Below are 17,572 nucleotides of genomic sequence, written 5' to 3'. Positions count from 1 at the left end.
TAATGTAGTCTAAGGTCAATTGTTAGGGAGAAGCCAATGAACCTAACTGCATGTTTTTGGGATGTGGGTGGAAACCAGAGTACCCGGAGGAAACCAGAGTACCCGGAGGAAACCCACGCAGACACGGGGAGAACCTGATAATGTCCTGGCTGGGGATCGAACCTGGGACCTAGCGCTGCAAAGGCCGGAGTGCTAACCCCTGAGCCACCATGCTGCCCATGTATATCTGCGTGGATTTAAAGTGAATCTCTGCCCACATCAGGTACACTAAGTACTGATGTATTATAGGCAAGCAGTAGAAGCATGGATTTTGAAAATTCACAAGATTTTTGTAATCTGATAGAAACATACTAAAACTGGAGGTACACAAATATCAAACTGTTTTAATTGGTGGATATCAGTATGGAGAAGTGGGTATTTCTGGTGGGCTGTATTTGAATGGGGCTAGGGACCAGGAAAAGGCAGGATAGAAATAAAAAGGGAAAAATACTCCCCCTCATCATATTTCAAAGTACTAGCCTGACAATGAAGGTGTCTGGGCCCTTCCTAGTCGCTAGAAAGAAGAAACTGCTATTGTCAAACTAATCTGAGGTCCCATTGGCCATCACTTCCACCTTCCTTTATTTAGTATCAGGCCTTTAGAAATCCATTGTTAAATGTTTATATTGGAAAGCTACAGGTCCCAGAGTTGCCTAAAAATGGTAGGCAGAAGACTGCAGAAATCCTACCTGATTCCCGTTTTGGTATGGTAGCCTAGCGTTCTTATAAAATGTGCTGCTTTTAAGTTTATGCCAAAATGAAAATGTGACACTGCTAAACTTATATATAGATTTAGTTATACTTACCATTTGTCTTTGTATTTTCAATTTTTTTAGAAACTTGAGAACATAATGGAGACGTTGGTAGCAGAGGATTACTACAAGAAAAAGATTCAAATAACAAATGATGATACACCACAAAAAGAAAAACAAATCATATAAATATCTCCTAAATATTAGAAACCCAGACATTTTATAAATATCCAGCCATATATTTAACTATAACAATATGTGTGTGTTGGGATATGTCCTATGCATGGTAGGCATGGAGTCTGTATTTTTTTTTTGACGTTCGTGTGGGTTTGCTTTGGTTTCCTCAGCTTCCTCCCACAATCCCAAGGCATACTGGTAAATTTAGCTGGTGCCACATCATATTGACCCTACAGTGTTTTTGACTGAGGTACAGACATTAAATTTACAGCTGTTGGAGGTAGAAAATGAAGAATGGTTCTTTGTGTTATGTAATGTGATAATGTATGCAACATAAATAAAGATAACATAAAAAACAGAATAGCAAATATGTATCAGTTGAAACGGCATTAAAAAGATTTGCTTAGCAGCTTAGATCCCACTTATTATACTAGATGTATTGGCACAGTAAATTTAAAAATACACAGGAGAGTTCTTTATTAAAAGTGAAAGGCTCCTAAACCAAGCCATAGATTTTCATTGAGAGTAAGACACAAGGTTCTGACCCAAAAGCTGAATTTTAGTAAATATTCTAAAAAGTGATTAAAAGTGAACAGTGGCCTTTGTAAGTATCACACTAAAAAAACTTTGTTACCACACTGCTGATGGCCAGTGATTTTATCCACCACTTACGAATTAACAACATTTAGGTTGCAGCAATAAGACTTACTACTTACCCAACAACTTAGCTATTAATAAAATACACTGACTGACAGTACTGATTATATAATTCCTATTGGTATTTTAGATAGCATTACCTGTGGAATCAAAAGCATTTTAAATCCTTTACTGTCATATAAACCATAGGGTTTTCTAGTACCTGGAAACAATGGACAAATTGGCCTCTAATGCAAAGGATCTGGCTTCCAGCTGCTGAAGTTGCCACAAAGCGCAAGTGTCAAACTCAAGTAGTGATATTTGATTTTCAAACATTGAAGCAATCAAACAGAAATCCTGCAAATAAACACAATACAATTTTAGTACTACACTTTTGGCTTGATAGAGAACACAGATTATTTCCATAGTTATTCTGAATCACATTATCATTAACCTGACCTGGTGGACCAATAAATTAACCAGTTTAAATTATAAACCAGGTTTAGCTTAAAATTTTTTGGGAAAGTAAGGCTACATACACATGTCAGATCATTATGATTTCAGGGCTAGTAATGGATGAGAACCTAGGGTGTGTACAGCAGCTGTTCGATGGCGTTCATAGAACCGTCCTGGCAGTTCAATGAGCAGCCATAATGCAAGTGAAGGGGATAGAGCACCGGGTGCCGCTCACTCATTCTCCCCCTTCCCTCTCCATAGAGCAGAACAGCGCTGTATGTACAGTGCTCGTTCATTGATCTTTCAGTCTTTTGCTGTTAGAAAGGATCGCGAAAGATCCTTTCCAAAGACAACCAAAGTCTTACCTGTGTACATAGCCTAAGGTAAGAACTGGTAACAAGAAGAAATTCTGTAATGTCTGCAAGCATCTTGTTAGCTTTCAAATCTGATACCTTGTGGTCACCTTGGATTATAGACCCACACTGTACATAGACCCTCAACATTTGATCAAATCAAGATTAAGCCTTCAATTCAATGCCAAAGATTACAACTAAGGAACAAAGGCTCCTTAACAAGATGCTTGCAGACTTTACAGAATTTCTTAGCCTAAATGAAAGAACTTCATAAAACAGTGGATGCTCAAAAAACAGGCTGGATGTAATCAAGTAATACATATTGTTCTGAAAACACTACATAAAAGCAATTCACACCTGATTTTATCCTTATCAATATACATAAGTTACATTAACTAGCACTGCTCTGGGAATTCTAATATGTAAGCCTTCCAAAAATTTGCAGGGGTCAGATTTAGCACATTTATTAAAACTTGAATAAATATACACTAATATAAACTAGTGATACATGTTAATATTATAAATATTAAGTAAAATAATACATTTATTTATAAAGTATGAATGTAAACATACTTACCCTCTGTCCTGTTTTACATGCCATTGATATTGATCCAGCCAAATGAATGCTAAGTCCATCATAATCTTTAAAAAAAATGGTTATTTAAATTAACATACAACATAAATATTATAAAGCTGGTATGAACATTATGCCAGAGAAAATAAGTTACACAGACAACCCTGTATACTTCCCTTATATAAAAATATTTTAGACATTTTGTATTAGTCAGTATCTTTTTTTACAAATAAGGATATATCTGTCTAACAAAAAGCAAATGCTCATTATATTTTCAACAGTTACTACTATGCAACAAAGATCATGAAAAGCATGCACTTTTATTTTGTCATATTTATTACCAGAGGCTGCTAAATTATAAATGTCTTCCAATGACATCACTATATCTCACTTCAAACCTCCTGAGACCAGCAGTTGGAGGTCCCATGATGATAACGCTACATCCAAATCTCCAGCACCAGAACAGAAAAAGTTATTGCTGCTTCCTAACTGTATAATGTAAAACAGTCTGTAGCTGATTTATCATCGTTTTTGGCACAAGATCCATTATTTATTCAAAGTCTAAGGGTATTCATAGACAGGCTAATACCTTCCATAAAGCAATGATCCTTGAGGTAATTTACAGTGCCAGTTGAAATTGAAGCTAGCAGCGTCAGAGGCCCATGTGTACTATGACTGTTACTTGTACTGTATGTAGGAAAGCAAAATTTGTCCTGCTCTCAGAAATTAAATTCCTGTTCTGTAAAAAATTTGCACCTCAAATCACAGTATGCGTATCTTTTTGCCAATGCAATTTAGAATCAACCTAATTAGAGGAAATATCTCTTACTATTACAGGGTCATTTATTGCCACAATGAACAGAAGCATTTGTGGTATAAAGAAAAAGTATTATTTAGGATATTAGTACTAGAAAAGTTCATTTCTAAGGCTAGTAAGACTGACCCATGGGATTGGCGGTGTTTAACATACATTACCTGATCTTCCAGATGAACTAGTCTTTTCAAACCTTCTGTAGAATTTAAGTTTCTCCTTTCGCAGATCAATATTGCACAGGCACCGAAAACCGTGCTCTTGAACCAAACTGAAGGCTCGTAACTGAAACAAAAATTTAACAACTGATGTTTATTTCTGATCTAATAAATAATTTTGTCACTGATATTCTTAATTTGGGAAAACTAAGTATGAGACATTCAAATATCATATATGATATAGCAATAATAGTAATAATTATAGGATTTATGCAGTAAAAAAATGATTGAACTAGGAATTTTACCATTCCATCAGAACACCCTGTAACAAGTTGCTCGTTTTCTTCATCAATGTACATCTTCAAAAGGGGAAAGGCTATCAGGGAAAAACAAGACGAGAACCTGATAAATGAAAGAGTGTATGCAGCAAAGACAAAGATTAACAAAGGAGCAGTCATGAGTTGGTGCTGCCTACCACTATCCCATAGTTAATCGTTGTGAGTTTATGCACTTTTGTGAAGCACTGTAGATTGAAGAGCCACTAAACATTTTGGGCAATGTATGGGAATAAAATAAGGTGCAATAGGTGCTCAAAGAATATTTACAGTAAATACAGCTCAACAGAAGTGCATCTTCCTCCCCAGATTTCTGGACATCAAGTCCAAGGTCCAGGAGCCTCTCGGGAACAACAGTTACAGGTAAAGTATTAAACAAAAAATGAACATAGCAACTCTGAGAAGGGGGAAAGCAACATGCTGATTTAAACTCTTGTCCTGAAGCCTTTTAGAGCATGTTGTTAACTATGTACACTTCATTCATAGAAAGTTTGCCAGTAGGATGCCTAAAACAGTAAAATTTGCACAATCTAGGGACCTTCCTATACATACTGCATTGAAAACAAAATGGGTAAAATTGCTAAGGCTTACAACGAATTAGTAGTCTTTCACAAAGACCTAGAAGAAGACATTTTCAAAAGACAAAATAGTAACCTGGGTAAATAGAACTGTGTATAACAACATAAAGGTCTGTGGCAATCTCAATAAAGTCTCTTTACCAGACAAAGTACAATGTTTATCCCAACTAGGCTACCACCATCTGTGCCTGACCAGGACTTCCTGGTCCCAAAATATACATTTTTTTAGCCATGACATTATATAGAATTGCTTAAAAAATGACAATATTTAAGCTCCTAATCTCTCCCAGAATGCCTTACTAAAGAGAGTGTAAGGAGTGTAAAGGGAGGCCAACTTTGGACTATTGTTTTGTTTTGTATTTGTATTATTGTCCCTTTTGGAACAAAAAAAAAGACCTGGATGCAATACTTCCTTTCAATCCTTTACAGTGGGCCTATTTATTAAGCTTTCCAAGGCTGGAGAGGATACACTTTTATCAGTTAGGCTGAGTGATACAGCAAACCTGGGTTGGATCTGGTCCAGGATTTAAAAAATTTGCTGACAAAGAGCAAAAGACTTTTAAGAAATCCATTACAGGTTTGCTGGATCACCCAGCTTCAGCAGTGAAAGCGTACCCTCTCCAGCCATGGAGAGCTTTAATAAATCTGGCCCAGTACCTTTCATTTTTACCAGTATCCCACAATCTGGAAGACTGGGAACAGTCTTAGAATCTAGGGTATCAGGCAACCCTTACAGTAAGCACTTACAGTATATTGATGCAGAGGGCTTCTCATACCTGATAGATTGCATTTTATACCTGATATTATTGCAGACCGGTAAACCAAATGTCCTGCATGGTAGTCCCATACCTGAAAATACAAAAATGTAAAAAATCATTTGCAGACAATTAGAAAAAGCATCCAATAAACATATAACCAATCAAGTAAACACAGCTACAGTGCTAAAGTAAAAAAAATGTACTGTATTTAACATTATGGTTTTGCAATCTTCTGTGGTGTAGAATCACAGAACTTATTGACTACACACATCTTGTGCCACAATTTGGTGCATGCCTATTTCAGGTGTGTGACAAACTACTGAAGTCAAAAGAACATTTTTACATGTTTGGTTTTGGCTATATCGGTAAATTATACAATGACATTCTCCTAAACCATAAGAGTGCCTTGGCTACTAAGAAAGTCTCACTGAATGACAGTTGATACATTTTAGTCATTTAGAATGGGAAAGCGAGACACTAGCAGAAAAAAACTAAATCAGCGATGGCAACAGTATTTTTTTGGCTAATTAAAGTAATCACTAGAACCCTGCAGTGTCTGTTCCTAGGCAGTACTTTTGAAAGTTTAAAATTGAATACAGGCTCACTTTAAAATGTTTTTTTTTCCTTTTTTATACAAGTAAAAGGGATGTTCTCCAAGTGTTCATTTAATAATATTAGATACATATGACAGATTTGAATTATTATAATTCCTTAGTTTACTCAGCATCTGCTGTTTTCTGCTGATTCTGGCAGTACATGTTTTCAGGCTTCGTCTGATTTTACTTTACTAAAGAAAGCAATAGATAGAAGCTGACCATCATACTGTATTAGAGTATTACCGAAAACGTTCTGTCTTCTGAAATGCACACAAGAAACCTATCGCCCCAAAATTCAGCTCCGGTCACCGGTCCTTGGTGAACTGCCAGCTCTGCAAGTATTTCTTCTTTCTATTACCAAAAAAAAGAAAGCATTTTAGTGGTACTTGTATGGGGAACATAAAACAGAAACATAAAGAATTATGACAAGATCCTCATGACTATTTAAACAAATGTATTCATATTTAGATTCCTATCATAGTCATTTGGGGATCTAAAGTGATTTTATTTTTACCATTTTATTCTTATGTGCTTACATGAATACAAAAATTTAGTTATTTTAATATAGAGTAGTCTGTCCACTTACAATTTATCTTTAAACTAAGTACTGTCATCTCAGCTTTCTGTAAGACATATTTTGCAAAATGTTCTTAGCGGGACTTGACTTTCTGGTTCTAGCAGGCAGTTTACTGCTGATCCTAAAAAATCCTGGAAATTCAACCAACTATTTGATCCTCACCCCAAGCCCTAACTACTGGCCATGGCTAGGAGGAATATAGAGATAGGTGTACTGGCAGAGGGAGGGCTGTATGATGGTGGCATGAAGCTAAATGGTTGCAAACTAATGCAAGACAGAATATAGGGTGTGATGGCTTCCTTGAAATGTTTTCCAAAATACCATATGCCAGTCTTGAGTATTCTGGCACCCTTGCCCCCCACAGCCATTTCACTCAGAAGAAGGCCTGCCAGTGACAGCTACCTTACCCGCTCCTAAGCACGATGTGACATCTTGGTCCCCCAAGTCATTTTTCAGAATGCAATAACTACCACTGCCTGAAAAGTCCTAAACGACAATATGGTCAGTATGGTAATGTCTATCCTGAAGTTCAACCTTCTGGACAGCCTTAAAGTGCAAGAACTAACCTCTGCAGTGGAAAGCAGAATAATTAGAGGGCATTACTCCTTCAATAAAAATGTTGCCAAAACCTCTCTTTTTTTAGGATAAATTTACTGTGTGTAAGGCAAAGGATATTTAAAAAACAGGCAGAAGAAGAATGTAAAAAAAACAGAAAGTGCATAGAGAAAAACTGAGCTTAAGCTAAATAAATACAGATAATAGACACCATGAGCAGATGAGATGATGGCCTGTAACCTTTTTTTGCCAGGAACAAGCTCTTGAGGTTCTAATGTATTCTCCTTCCCAGGGCAGCTCCACTTGCCCTATTTTGATATGGCTTTTGAATTACAGAGATAGGGAAAACACCCCACGCAGATTGAAATAGCCTATTTTAATAGAAGTGACTCCAAAAGATTTAAAAAATAAAACTTAGGAAAACCAAAAGCAACGTGCTACATTTTGGGAGTTCAAAAAGTTCCTCCAGAAATTGGACCTGAAATACTCAAAGCTGTATCCTGTTTTTGAGTGGTTGCTAAAAAGGGTTCACAATTCTTTTAGACTTTATCAGTTGCAGTTGACTCTGGATAGACTCTGGCAGGCAACCAACCTCTAACTGTTATTCTTGGTGGGACATTTCATACTCTCTTCATTCAATTATATGGTATAACCTGTTTTCTTTTTTTGTACCTGTGCCTGCATGTGTCCAGAGAGCAGTAATAAAAAGTAACAGAGAGCAGTAATAAAAAGTAAAAGTAGTAGCATAAAAAGAAATGTTCTAATTTGTTTGCAAGATAAAAAGGGAGATTTTTTGCTATTTTATTATTTGGTATACATATCCTTTAAACTGTTGAACTTTTACTAAACCAGAAAAATATACACATATATACAAAGTTTAGAAACAATACTAACAGGGTAAGTTATGTTTCTCATCATTAAAACCTGAAGGATAAATAAAAACAATTATCTAGTATGCAAAAATAATTCTTCATATGAAAAACTGAGGCCGCTGCATTGAATAGCACAAAGGCTTTTGTTTTTTTATTTTCTCTTCAAGTAAAATGACATATGACTAGACTTACCTGAGAATTAAGTACAAATACACAGGTTCCGGCACATGCCACAACCAGCTTTTCATTCATTTGAAAAGCTAAATGCTGAACATCACCCAAAAGGGTACCAATGACAAGTCCACGGGGCAGCAATCCTAAACAGTCAAAAAAATGTACATTAGGCTTTCAGAAGTAGTAGTTTTAGTAGTCTGATGTCTAAGTCATTATACATATATTGCATAGGATAAAAGAGAAAATTAAGCAACAAAAAAAGCTTGTTTTCTAAATCTGAGAGAGGTATTCAAACACAAAGATATATATTGCTCCTTTAATTTAATATTTATATTATGGTAAACCACTAGATTTCAAATAGGAATATAGATACTAAAGTTCTTTCCTACTTAGGTGGACATTCCCTGAAAATTAAAGGACTGCTCTTTTGAAAGCTCCAACCCCCAATCCCATATCTATCATCTAGCTAACCCAGGAAGTAGTGGTGAGGAAAGGTACAGTCAGATTGTTTTACCTTGAGGGCTTATATTAGAGCTTTTCATTTTCAAAAAAGTTTGCTTTGAAAAGATAAACATGCTATTTTTATTCTTACTGAAATACTGTAGCGTGGTCACACTTAGGAATATTTTCTATTGTTATTATTATTGTTATTAATATTATTAAATAGGATTTATATAGCGACAACATATTAAGCAGCGCTGTACATTAAATAGGGAATCTGCATACCATATTTTCTAAAACACCCCTCCAGCATATGGTACTTGACTTGAAGTGCAATACCTTGCATCTGTCAGAATATCAGGCCCAATTTATTTTACATAATTTAAAAATGAATAAAAAAGTCAAAGTAAAAAATATATTTTTTGCAGTGGTTAAAGACTGCCATCTAGCTAAAATGTCAAGTATAGCAACATTCAGACCCTGCAGTTGTATTTAGTTTAGTTATTTAGAAGTACAAAATAAACTTTAAAAGGCTACAGTTACAGTTTAAGGAACATGTTGCATTTTGTGAGAGATGGCAGAAAAAAATGGTCACACAAAATTCCAACAACTCATTCGGTATAAAATAATATGGTATTTTAAAGTTTCATATTGTTGGCATTTTTTGATTGGATCATAGTGGGGTCAAGGAAAAAATGTAGTTAAACTCCAGTAGGGTATAAAAGATGCCTTTTTGTTCTTCTACTTACCCTTGGTTATCTTGCAGAGCACTGCCTGGGAGTTCAGTAACCTAGGGCACGCTATTAGTTATATGACTTGGGCCAAGTTTAGATGTGTCAAGACTGAGCGATCCCACTCGATCCCAAGGCAGGCCTATACTGGGCCTAAGTTATATAGGCCAAGAAAGAGAACACATTTGACAACTTGCAGTAGTACGTATTACTGTACCACTCACTGCTGCCCCCATTCATCCTCTATGGAGCTGATGCAGGGAAAAACTACTTGTAGAGTCTTACCTGAGGCAGCAGTTTACTGGAATGAGGAAGCTGAAACCATACTGCAATCTCATGGCCAGTGTGAACATAGCCTTAATGTAGAAAGCTGTTTCCCTACCCCTTTTTACCATTTCGTACCTCAATACTGATCATTTAATCCATCTTTCAAAGTTCTTGCACTTTAAGGCGGGGGGGGGGGCTGGCATCACAATGGTGGCTTACTTTGCTTTGAGGTTTTGTTTAAACAACCATGTGCTACTTAATTTATAACAAATAAGCTAACAAAGATAGACAGTGATTTTTCCCATTTGTTAATGCAGATGGTAAGCACTGTATATTGCTGATATTTTGCTGGATTCACTCTTATAAAGTGTGCTGTTTACTTGCTCTTTACTAGGGCAGATAAGAAATGATGCTGGAGAGACACACTTGAGATGTGTCCTGGCTACCGACTCTCCAAGTAATGGGCCACACAAAGCTTTGTACTTGTTTTTAATATAAAAAAGCAGGAAAAAAAGGAATGAAAGAAGAAGACGTCTGCACATTACTGACAACTAAAAGTCCTCAGATGCAAATTATCCTTAAATTTTCCTTAAACTTGTGGTGACCCAGATTTATGACTATCATACCTGTAAATATGCCAGCAGTGAAAGAGTCTCTTACCTTGAAGCACAGCTTTTCTGCAGTCATTTAGATTCCATGTAATGACATAGTCTTGGGACGCTGAGCAAGCCAGCCATTGATCCCCATCCTGTTTGATTGCCACTGCAGTTATGGGTTGGTGATGGCCTTTCAGAATCATAGACTGCCAAATTAAAAGTAAAATAAATTCTAAGAATATATGTCCTCCCAAAATTATGTACATGCATACAAAACATAATTTTTTTTTGTATTTGGTTTTGTTAATTAGTCATAAGCTCCATACAGGAGGCAATCAACGCAATTCAGATAACTTCAAATGACTTGCCTATAACTTTTTGCCTGACAGCCACTTCCACCCCATCCAACATTTTCACAAATAAACAATGACAGGTAGATTGCAGAAAGCCCCAATCAGCATATCACAAAGATTAGAAAGCCTTTCTAGGCTTGTGGCAACATCTCTGGTAACCTTGAAGACTTTATTGACATCCTGGTATGTAAAATATAGTGGGATAGTAAAATGATTATGGTATTAACATCAACTTTCTAGCTCTCCTACAGTTTCTAAATTGGAAGTTTATTAATCACTTAATAAATTAAAGTAGGAACTGCTAGGCTTACTCAAGAAAGAGGTCTCAGCTAAGATAAAAAGACCACTAGCAACAGTTTTAAAATACACAAATAATTTCTTGATAATGGTCCCCATTTAAAAATCTGGGATATTCTGTGTTCTTCCATGATAAATTAGCACCAAAGATTTTCAGTTCATCCTGATAGGCTACCCAAATGCTAATATCTACACAGGTGATTAGATATTTTGCTCTTTTAGAAATATATAATAATGCATAATAAATGTACATTATATTTTGTTGTGGTAACACCTATTAGCTATTCTCAATATTTTCCAATATTGTTGGTATCCTTGCAGTAGTTGTATTTCCATGTTTTCATTATATCCAAAATACAGTTAGGTCCATAAATATTTAGACAGAGACAACTTTTTTCTAATTTTGGTTCTGTATATCACCACAATTAATTTTAAATGAAACAACTCTGATGCAGTTGAACTCCAGACTTTCAGCTTTAATTCAGTGGGTTGAACAAAAAGATTCCATAAAAATGTGAGGAACTAAAGCTTTTTTTTACACAATCACTTCATTTCAGGGGCTCAAAAGTAATTGGACAATTGACCCAAAGGCTATTTCATGGGCTGGTGTGGGCAATTCCTTCATTATGTCATTATCAGACAACATGCGGTGAAAGGAGCTCTCCATGCAAGTGAAACAAGCCATCCTTTAGCTGCAAAAAACAGAAAAAACCCATCCAGGAAATTGCTACAATATTAGCAGTGGCAAAATCTACAGTTTGGTACATCATGAGAAAGAAACAAAGCACTGGTGAACTCAGCAACGCCAAAAGACCTGGACGTCCACGGAAGACAACAGTGGTGGATGATCGCAGAATCATTTCCATGGTGAAGAGAAACCCCTTCACAACAGCCAACCAAGTGAACAACACTCTCCAGGAAGTAGGCGTATCGATATCCAAGTCTACCATAAAGAGAAGACTGCATGAAAGTAAATACAGAGGGTGCACTGCAAGGTGCAAGCCACTCATAAGCCTCAAGAATAGAAAGGCTAGATTGCACTTTGCTCAAAAATATCTAAAAAAGCCAGCACAGTTCTGGAAAAACTTTCTTTGGACAGATGAAACCAAGATCAACATTTACCAGAATGATGGCAAGAAAAAAGTATGGAGAAGGGGTGGAACAGCTCATGATCCAAAGCATACCACATCATCTGTAAAACATGGCGGAGGCAGTGTGATGGCTTGGGCGTGCATGGCTGCCAGTGGCACTGGGACACTAGTATTTATCCATGATGTGACACAGGACAGAAGCTGCAGGATTAATTCTGAGGTGTTCAGAGACATTCTGTCTGCTCAAATCCAGCTAAATGCGTCACATTGATTGGGAGGGGTTTCATAATACAGATGGACAATGACCCAAAACATACAGCTAAAGCTCACCTGAGCGATAAGCCCGACCTTGGTACGGGCTTAAAATAGTTACAATTATCGATAAACCTGAACTTGAAGAAAAGTTCGGGTTTATCGATCACTTACCTGGTCCCGCTGCGATCATCCATCGTCGTGTTCCAGCGTTGTCCTCCAGCGTCGGGTGCCTTCTCCGGGAAGAAGAAGCCGGCCGGCTTCTTCTCCCTCCGTGCGTGTACGTCAGCGCGTACGATGACGTCGGCGCGTGTGCTATTAGAAATGAACATTTTATTTTCAGCTTTTTAATTTGTCCAATTACTTTTGAGCCCCTGGAATGAAGTGACTGTGTAAAAAAAAGGCTTTAGTTCCTCACATTTTTATGGAATCTTTTTGTTCCACCCACTGAATTAAAGCTGAAAGTCTGCAGTTCAACTGCATCCGAGTTGTTTCAATTTAAATTAATTGTGGTAATGTACAGAACCAAAATTAGAATAAAGTTGTCTCTGTCCAAATATAGCCTTATTGTAGTACATAAATGATGGAATTTTCTAGCACACTGTGCACTGCCAGTAGTCAAAGCTTGACATATGCATTAGGGGTTACAATGGAGCAGCTGAATTAGGTGAGTTACACCCCATTAAGAAACAAAGAGAAGGGTAGCAGTGGTTACATCTTGTTGGTAGGGTTATGAGGTATGATCAAACGTTAGGATTGTTTTCAATGTTCACTTTTTCCTCAAACATTTGCAGAATTTAGGCACACAAACGTCAAAGGATTTTCTCTTAGGATCGAATGTTATTAAGCTATTTTCTATTTTAAGGTAATGTTATTGGAACATGTGGCATCACATACTGATTATATTATGTAAGCAGTACAAGATGCAACATACTCTAGAAACATTCAATAATAAGAGATAATACCCTAGGAACATTTGATTTTTTAAGAGAAAGATTTCTCACCCTTTGACTTCACTGTGTTCAACTGGTTTGGCAAACTTTAAAGAACTTCACTGAACCCTTTCATAAAGCAGGACCCAGGTACATTCGCCTATTTTTAAGATTTTATTAAAAGAGGAAGAATAAATAAAAGTATTAACGCTAAACACCTGGTAGATATAAAAAAAAAAACAAATACAGCTTTGTAATCATCAAAATATCCTAAAATATATTTCTAAAGGCAAGTAAATGAAAAATGGAACCTACAATTTTTAAAGCAGATGACGGGATGAAGCGGCACAAGAAGTTAGCCGGGTATGCTGAAGTACAAGAGATCATGAAGGAGAAAGAAGAGCGGCAGAGAGATGATAGATAAACCCATCAGTGTGCTGAGTCCCCCTTCACTGTTTAGTTAAAATCTTGAAATTCAGCTTTTACCACTTTCACGCTAAATGAGCAGGTATCACTAGAATCACTGGAGCATTACCTGTGCCTGTCGGTCAGCTGTGTTCCAGACGCAGAGCTCATTTTTACTCCATGGGAAAGCACAGTACTGGTGAGAACATGCAATCTGCACATGAGACAGTGGAGAGGTGGACACTGTGCATCGTTTCTCACAAACCGTAGGCTGAGCACATATATCTTCCATGGACGATGCTTCTGTCATCCTTTTCTTTATAAAAAACCTAAAATAATATAAAATATTTACAGATTATTATTAAACACAACCTTAACAAAGTAGAATGTAAGGCTACATACACAGGTCAGATGATTCTTGGCTGATATGAGCTGTCGGGATCCAAGAATCTGACATGTGTACAGCGGACGTCTGACGTTATTCAGACGGATCTATGAATGAAGGAAGATAAAAGACTGCAATGGATGTGAAGGGGAGAGAGCACAGCGGGGCGTCGCTCACACGCTCTCCCCCTTCCCCTATCCATAGAACAGAATCGCTCCATATGTACAGCGCTCATTCGCTCATCTTTCAGTCTTTTGTTGCTGGAAATGATCATAAAAGACCATTTCCAAGCACAATTATCGAGTGTGTGTACAAAGCCTTATGGTATTCTGTATGAGAAGAGGCAGGAAGAGAGGGAAAATTCTAAATCTTTTGCCGTCCCCCTGAATTCTTCCAGTCAGGATGCTCATTCTGGTGACAACTGTATAGGACAACGGTTTCATTTCTTTTTGTGTTACTGAGACAAGAAGTGAAATAAAATCTCCCCACAAAAAGACACAGAATATAAAAATAAATGAACTGACAGTGGTTCATGCTATTGAGAAGCAAAAAAAAATAATGCTGACTACCTCTTAGATTGTAAGCTCTTCGGGGCAGGGTGCTCTCCTCCTCACTGTCTGCATCTGTCATTTTCAACCCCTATTTAGTGTACATCGCTGTGCAATATGTTGGCGCTATATAATTACAGTTTATTACTAATAATTATAATAATACAAGGACATATAATAAATAATGTAAATACATCTGTGCATGCTGCTTTACAAATTGATTGTGACATAGCAGAACCTTCCTCCCTCACACCCTGACCCATTCCCATCTACATTCACACTTCTCACACACCTTACCTCGTGAAAGACTTTTGTCAACAAAAGCAGCATGCATTCCGTATCCTAGCAACAGCAGCTACCATTCCATTGTACGGCAAGCCGAAAGGGTCATGTAACGCACTGACGTCATAGACACCGTTCCAGTTTTGAAAGCAGAAGGCACTGCAAAGAACGTGATATATTTTATTCCAGATACTAATAATTCTGCACAGATGTAGGGACATCATTTATTCTCAAATCAAATATATTTTATTCAGTTTGCGGGGTGACTTTCCTGCTATTATCATTACAGCAACAGGTGGAGTCACCAGGGGGCGCTTCTTCACCTTTCGAGCGATACAATTGTTGTTCTATAGAGTAAGGCGACACTAGATGGCGCTGGTAGGAGTTTGTGAGGTATCACAGAAAGAGAACTCTATGACACGGAGCGAAATTGTGTTGTGTGGAGAATTCTTCCTCACCTATACATACAAATATAACTAATCTTAGCTTATGCTTATGTATAAGTATGGTAAAGAATACATGAATAATAAGTATCTGAATAAAAATGTAGGAGTGTGTATTGTGTGTGTTCATAATGTACCGTGTGTACTAAATGTTTATGTGACTGCCTGTACTTCCGGTTGGAGATGTCCTCCCCTCCTTCTGTGTGACATTACTAGTTCCGGTGTGGCGGTTCGGTTCCTGGGAGCTGGTGGAGGGTCCACCTGTGGGGGTTGGCTGCCTCCTCTCTGGTGAGTGCTCGCCGCCTTGTTTGCAAAGTGAATCTTGTATTCCCCTGGTGAAATGATTCACACTGAAAATGTAAATATGGCACCTTATATCTACAGCTGGTACTATGTTATACTGCTAAAGAGGCCCTGTCACCACTTCTACCCTGATACATAAATATATGTTATAAAGAGGCCCTGTCACCATAACCCACCCTAATACAAATATATGTTATAAAGAGGCCCTGTCACCATATCTACCCTAATACAAATATATGTTATAAAGAGGCCCTGTCACCATATCTACCATAATACAAATATATGTTATGAAGAGGCCCTGTCACCATAACCCACCCTGATACCTAAATATATGTTATAAAGAGGCCCTGTCACCATATCTATCCTGAAACCAAAACACAGGCAGTACCATATGTTATAAAGAAGCCCAGTCACCATATCCAATTCTGACAACTAAACAGCCATTAATAATATTTTAAAGAGGATCTGTCGCCACATTCTTCCCTGACAACTAAACACAGACGGTAACATATGTTATAAAGAGGCCCTGTCACCATATCTACCTTGACTGCTAAACACAGGCAGGCAGGCAGTACATAAAGAGGTTATACAGAGATCCTTTGCTTTCATTATGTTAGGTGGAAGTAAAGAGAGTCCTCAGCCCCATGTAAACACAGATTTACTGTAAAAGAAACCTCATTACTCAACCTTATTAATCGATACAACAGACATAGTCTTAAATAATATATCTCATACATACTATTGTTATGTAATAGCATGTCTAAATGCAATAAGTGTTATCATGTTTGTTCAATTAAGATCTACTATTTTGTTATGCTGTTTATGATAATCAAAAATGTTTCTTGAATAATGTATGTAAAATAACATACTGGTATATCAGACTGATTATCTCTTATATCTTATAAATACACCTAGACGGCATGTATATAAAAGCACACAGCTACCCCTAAAGAAGCCTAACAAGGGCGAAACGCGTCAGGTAAAAAGCTTCAGGCACTCATCAACCTTCCCATCGCTCGTTTGCGTTGGTATACAGCCATTTCGCTAAGTAGGTGCTAAATGTCTAGCTACTAATAATAACTGATAATTGACTACTAATTGGATCAGAGACTGGCAGGTCCAATCATAATCTTTCTGCCTATAAAGCAGAATATTAATGTTCATGTTTGATTTTTTTTTTTTTTTTTTGCTAAAAAAACCCTCTCTGTTTCTCTCTTTTTTGTTTATTATACACATTGAAGTTTAAGGGTTGGCAATTATCCTATTGAAAGGAATTCATACATTGTGAACTCCCCTAGTACTAGCTCCCTCTATTTTTGTTACTGTGTAATAATAATAATAATTGGTGCTCTTTAAGGAGTCAAATAACGCAGAGCGGGTGAAATGTCAGGAGTAGATGCTCTGACAATGCACTATTATTTTTCTTAATAATAAACAGGATTTATTTAGAGCCAACATATTAAGTAGGGCTGTACATTCAATAGTATCTTTTCTTGATATTTCACCTGCTCTGCATTCCATAGGACTCAGACATCACACTCAGAAATCTGTAAGATGAGAGTTAGCTAAAATTGCTGCTTTACAGGTCTGTTTTTTACCTATATGTACAAGGAGATTTTAGGAGAGGACAGAGCACGGCCACCATAAGGTTAGCTTTAACATAATTTAGCTGTACTTGGCTTCAAAGCTAGGCATGTACTTTTCTCAGTGCTTACTATCTACCCTGTTTCCCCGATGATAAGACACTGTCTTATTTTTTTTGGAAGGCCAAAATATGCTCTAGGGCTTATTTTCAGGGGGATGCCTTATTTACCCATGAAGAAGACTACAGTACACAGTTATTGT

The 17,572-nt window shown here is 37.1% G+C and overlaps 2 protein-coding genes across 2 annotated transcripts in view; one reads left to right on the top strand and one right to left on the bottom strand.

The window, feature by feature from the left end:
* WDR27 (WD repeat domain 27) overlaps window positions 1-14,239 on the bottom strand; it is a gene marked incomplete in the record, with an annotated part of 144,279 nt that extends 130,040 nt beyond the window's left edge. The window contains 11 exon segments of the mRNA XM_072410253.1: window positions 846-916; window positions 1,828-1,961; window positions 2,991-3,061; window positions 3,963-4,083; window positions 4,262-4,332; window positions 5,667-5,718; window positions 6,467-6,574; window positions 8,420-8,544; window positions 10,501-10,642; window positions 13,897-14,095; window positions 14,169-14,239. Coding sequence (XP_072266354.1) covers window positions 846-916; window positions 1,828-1,961; window positions 2,991-3,061; window positions 3,963-4,083; window positions 4,262-4,332; window positions 5,667-5,718; window positions 6,467-6,574; window positions 8,420-8,544; window positions 10,501-10,642; window positions 13,897-14,076 — 1,075 coding nt within the window.
* A 1,348-nt stretch (window positions 14,240-15,587) lies between these two features.
* The window catches only part of C4H6orf120 (chromosome 4 C6orf120 homolog), a 5,699-nt gene continuing 3,714 nt past the window's right edge, over window positions 15,588-17,572 (top strand). Inside the window, exon 1 of the mRNA XM_072409351.1 lies at window positions 15,588-15,712. The gene's annotated coding sequence lies outside the window, so the exon portion shown is untranslated. The remainder of the gene's footprint in view (window positions 15,713-17,572) is intronic.

Source organism: Pyxicephalus adspersus, chromosome 4, assembly GCF_032062135.1.
Source record: "Pyxicephalus adspersus chromosome 4, UCB_Pads_2.0, whole genome shotgun sequence".
Taxonomy (NCBI): domain Eukaryota; kingdom Metazoa; phylum Chordata; class Amphibia; order Anura; family Pyxicephalidae; genus Pyxicephalus; species Pyxicephalus adspersus.
Note: the sequence above shows the minus strand (reverse complement) of the source record. Positions and strands in the feature narration are given on the sequence as shown.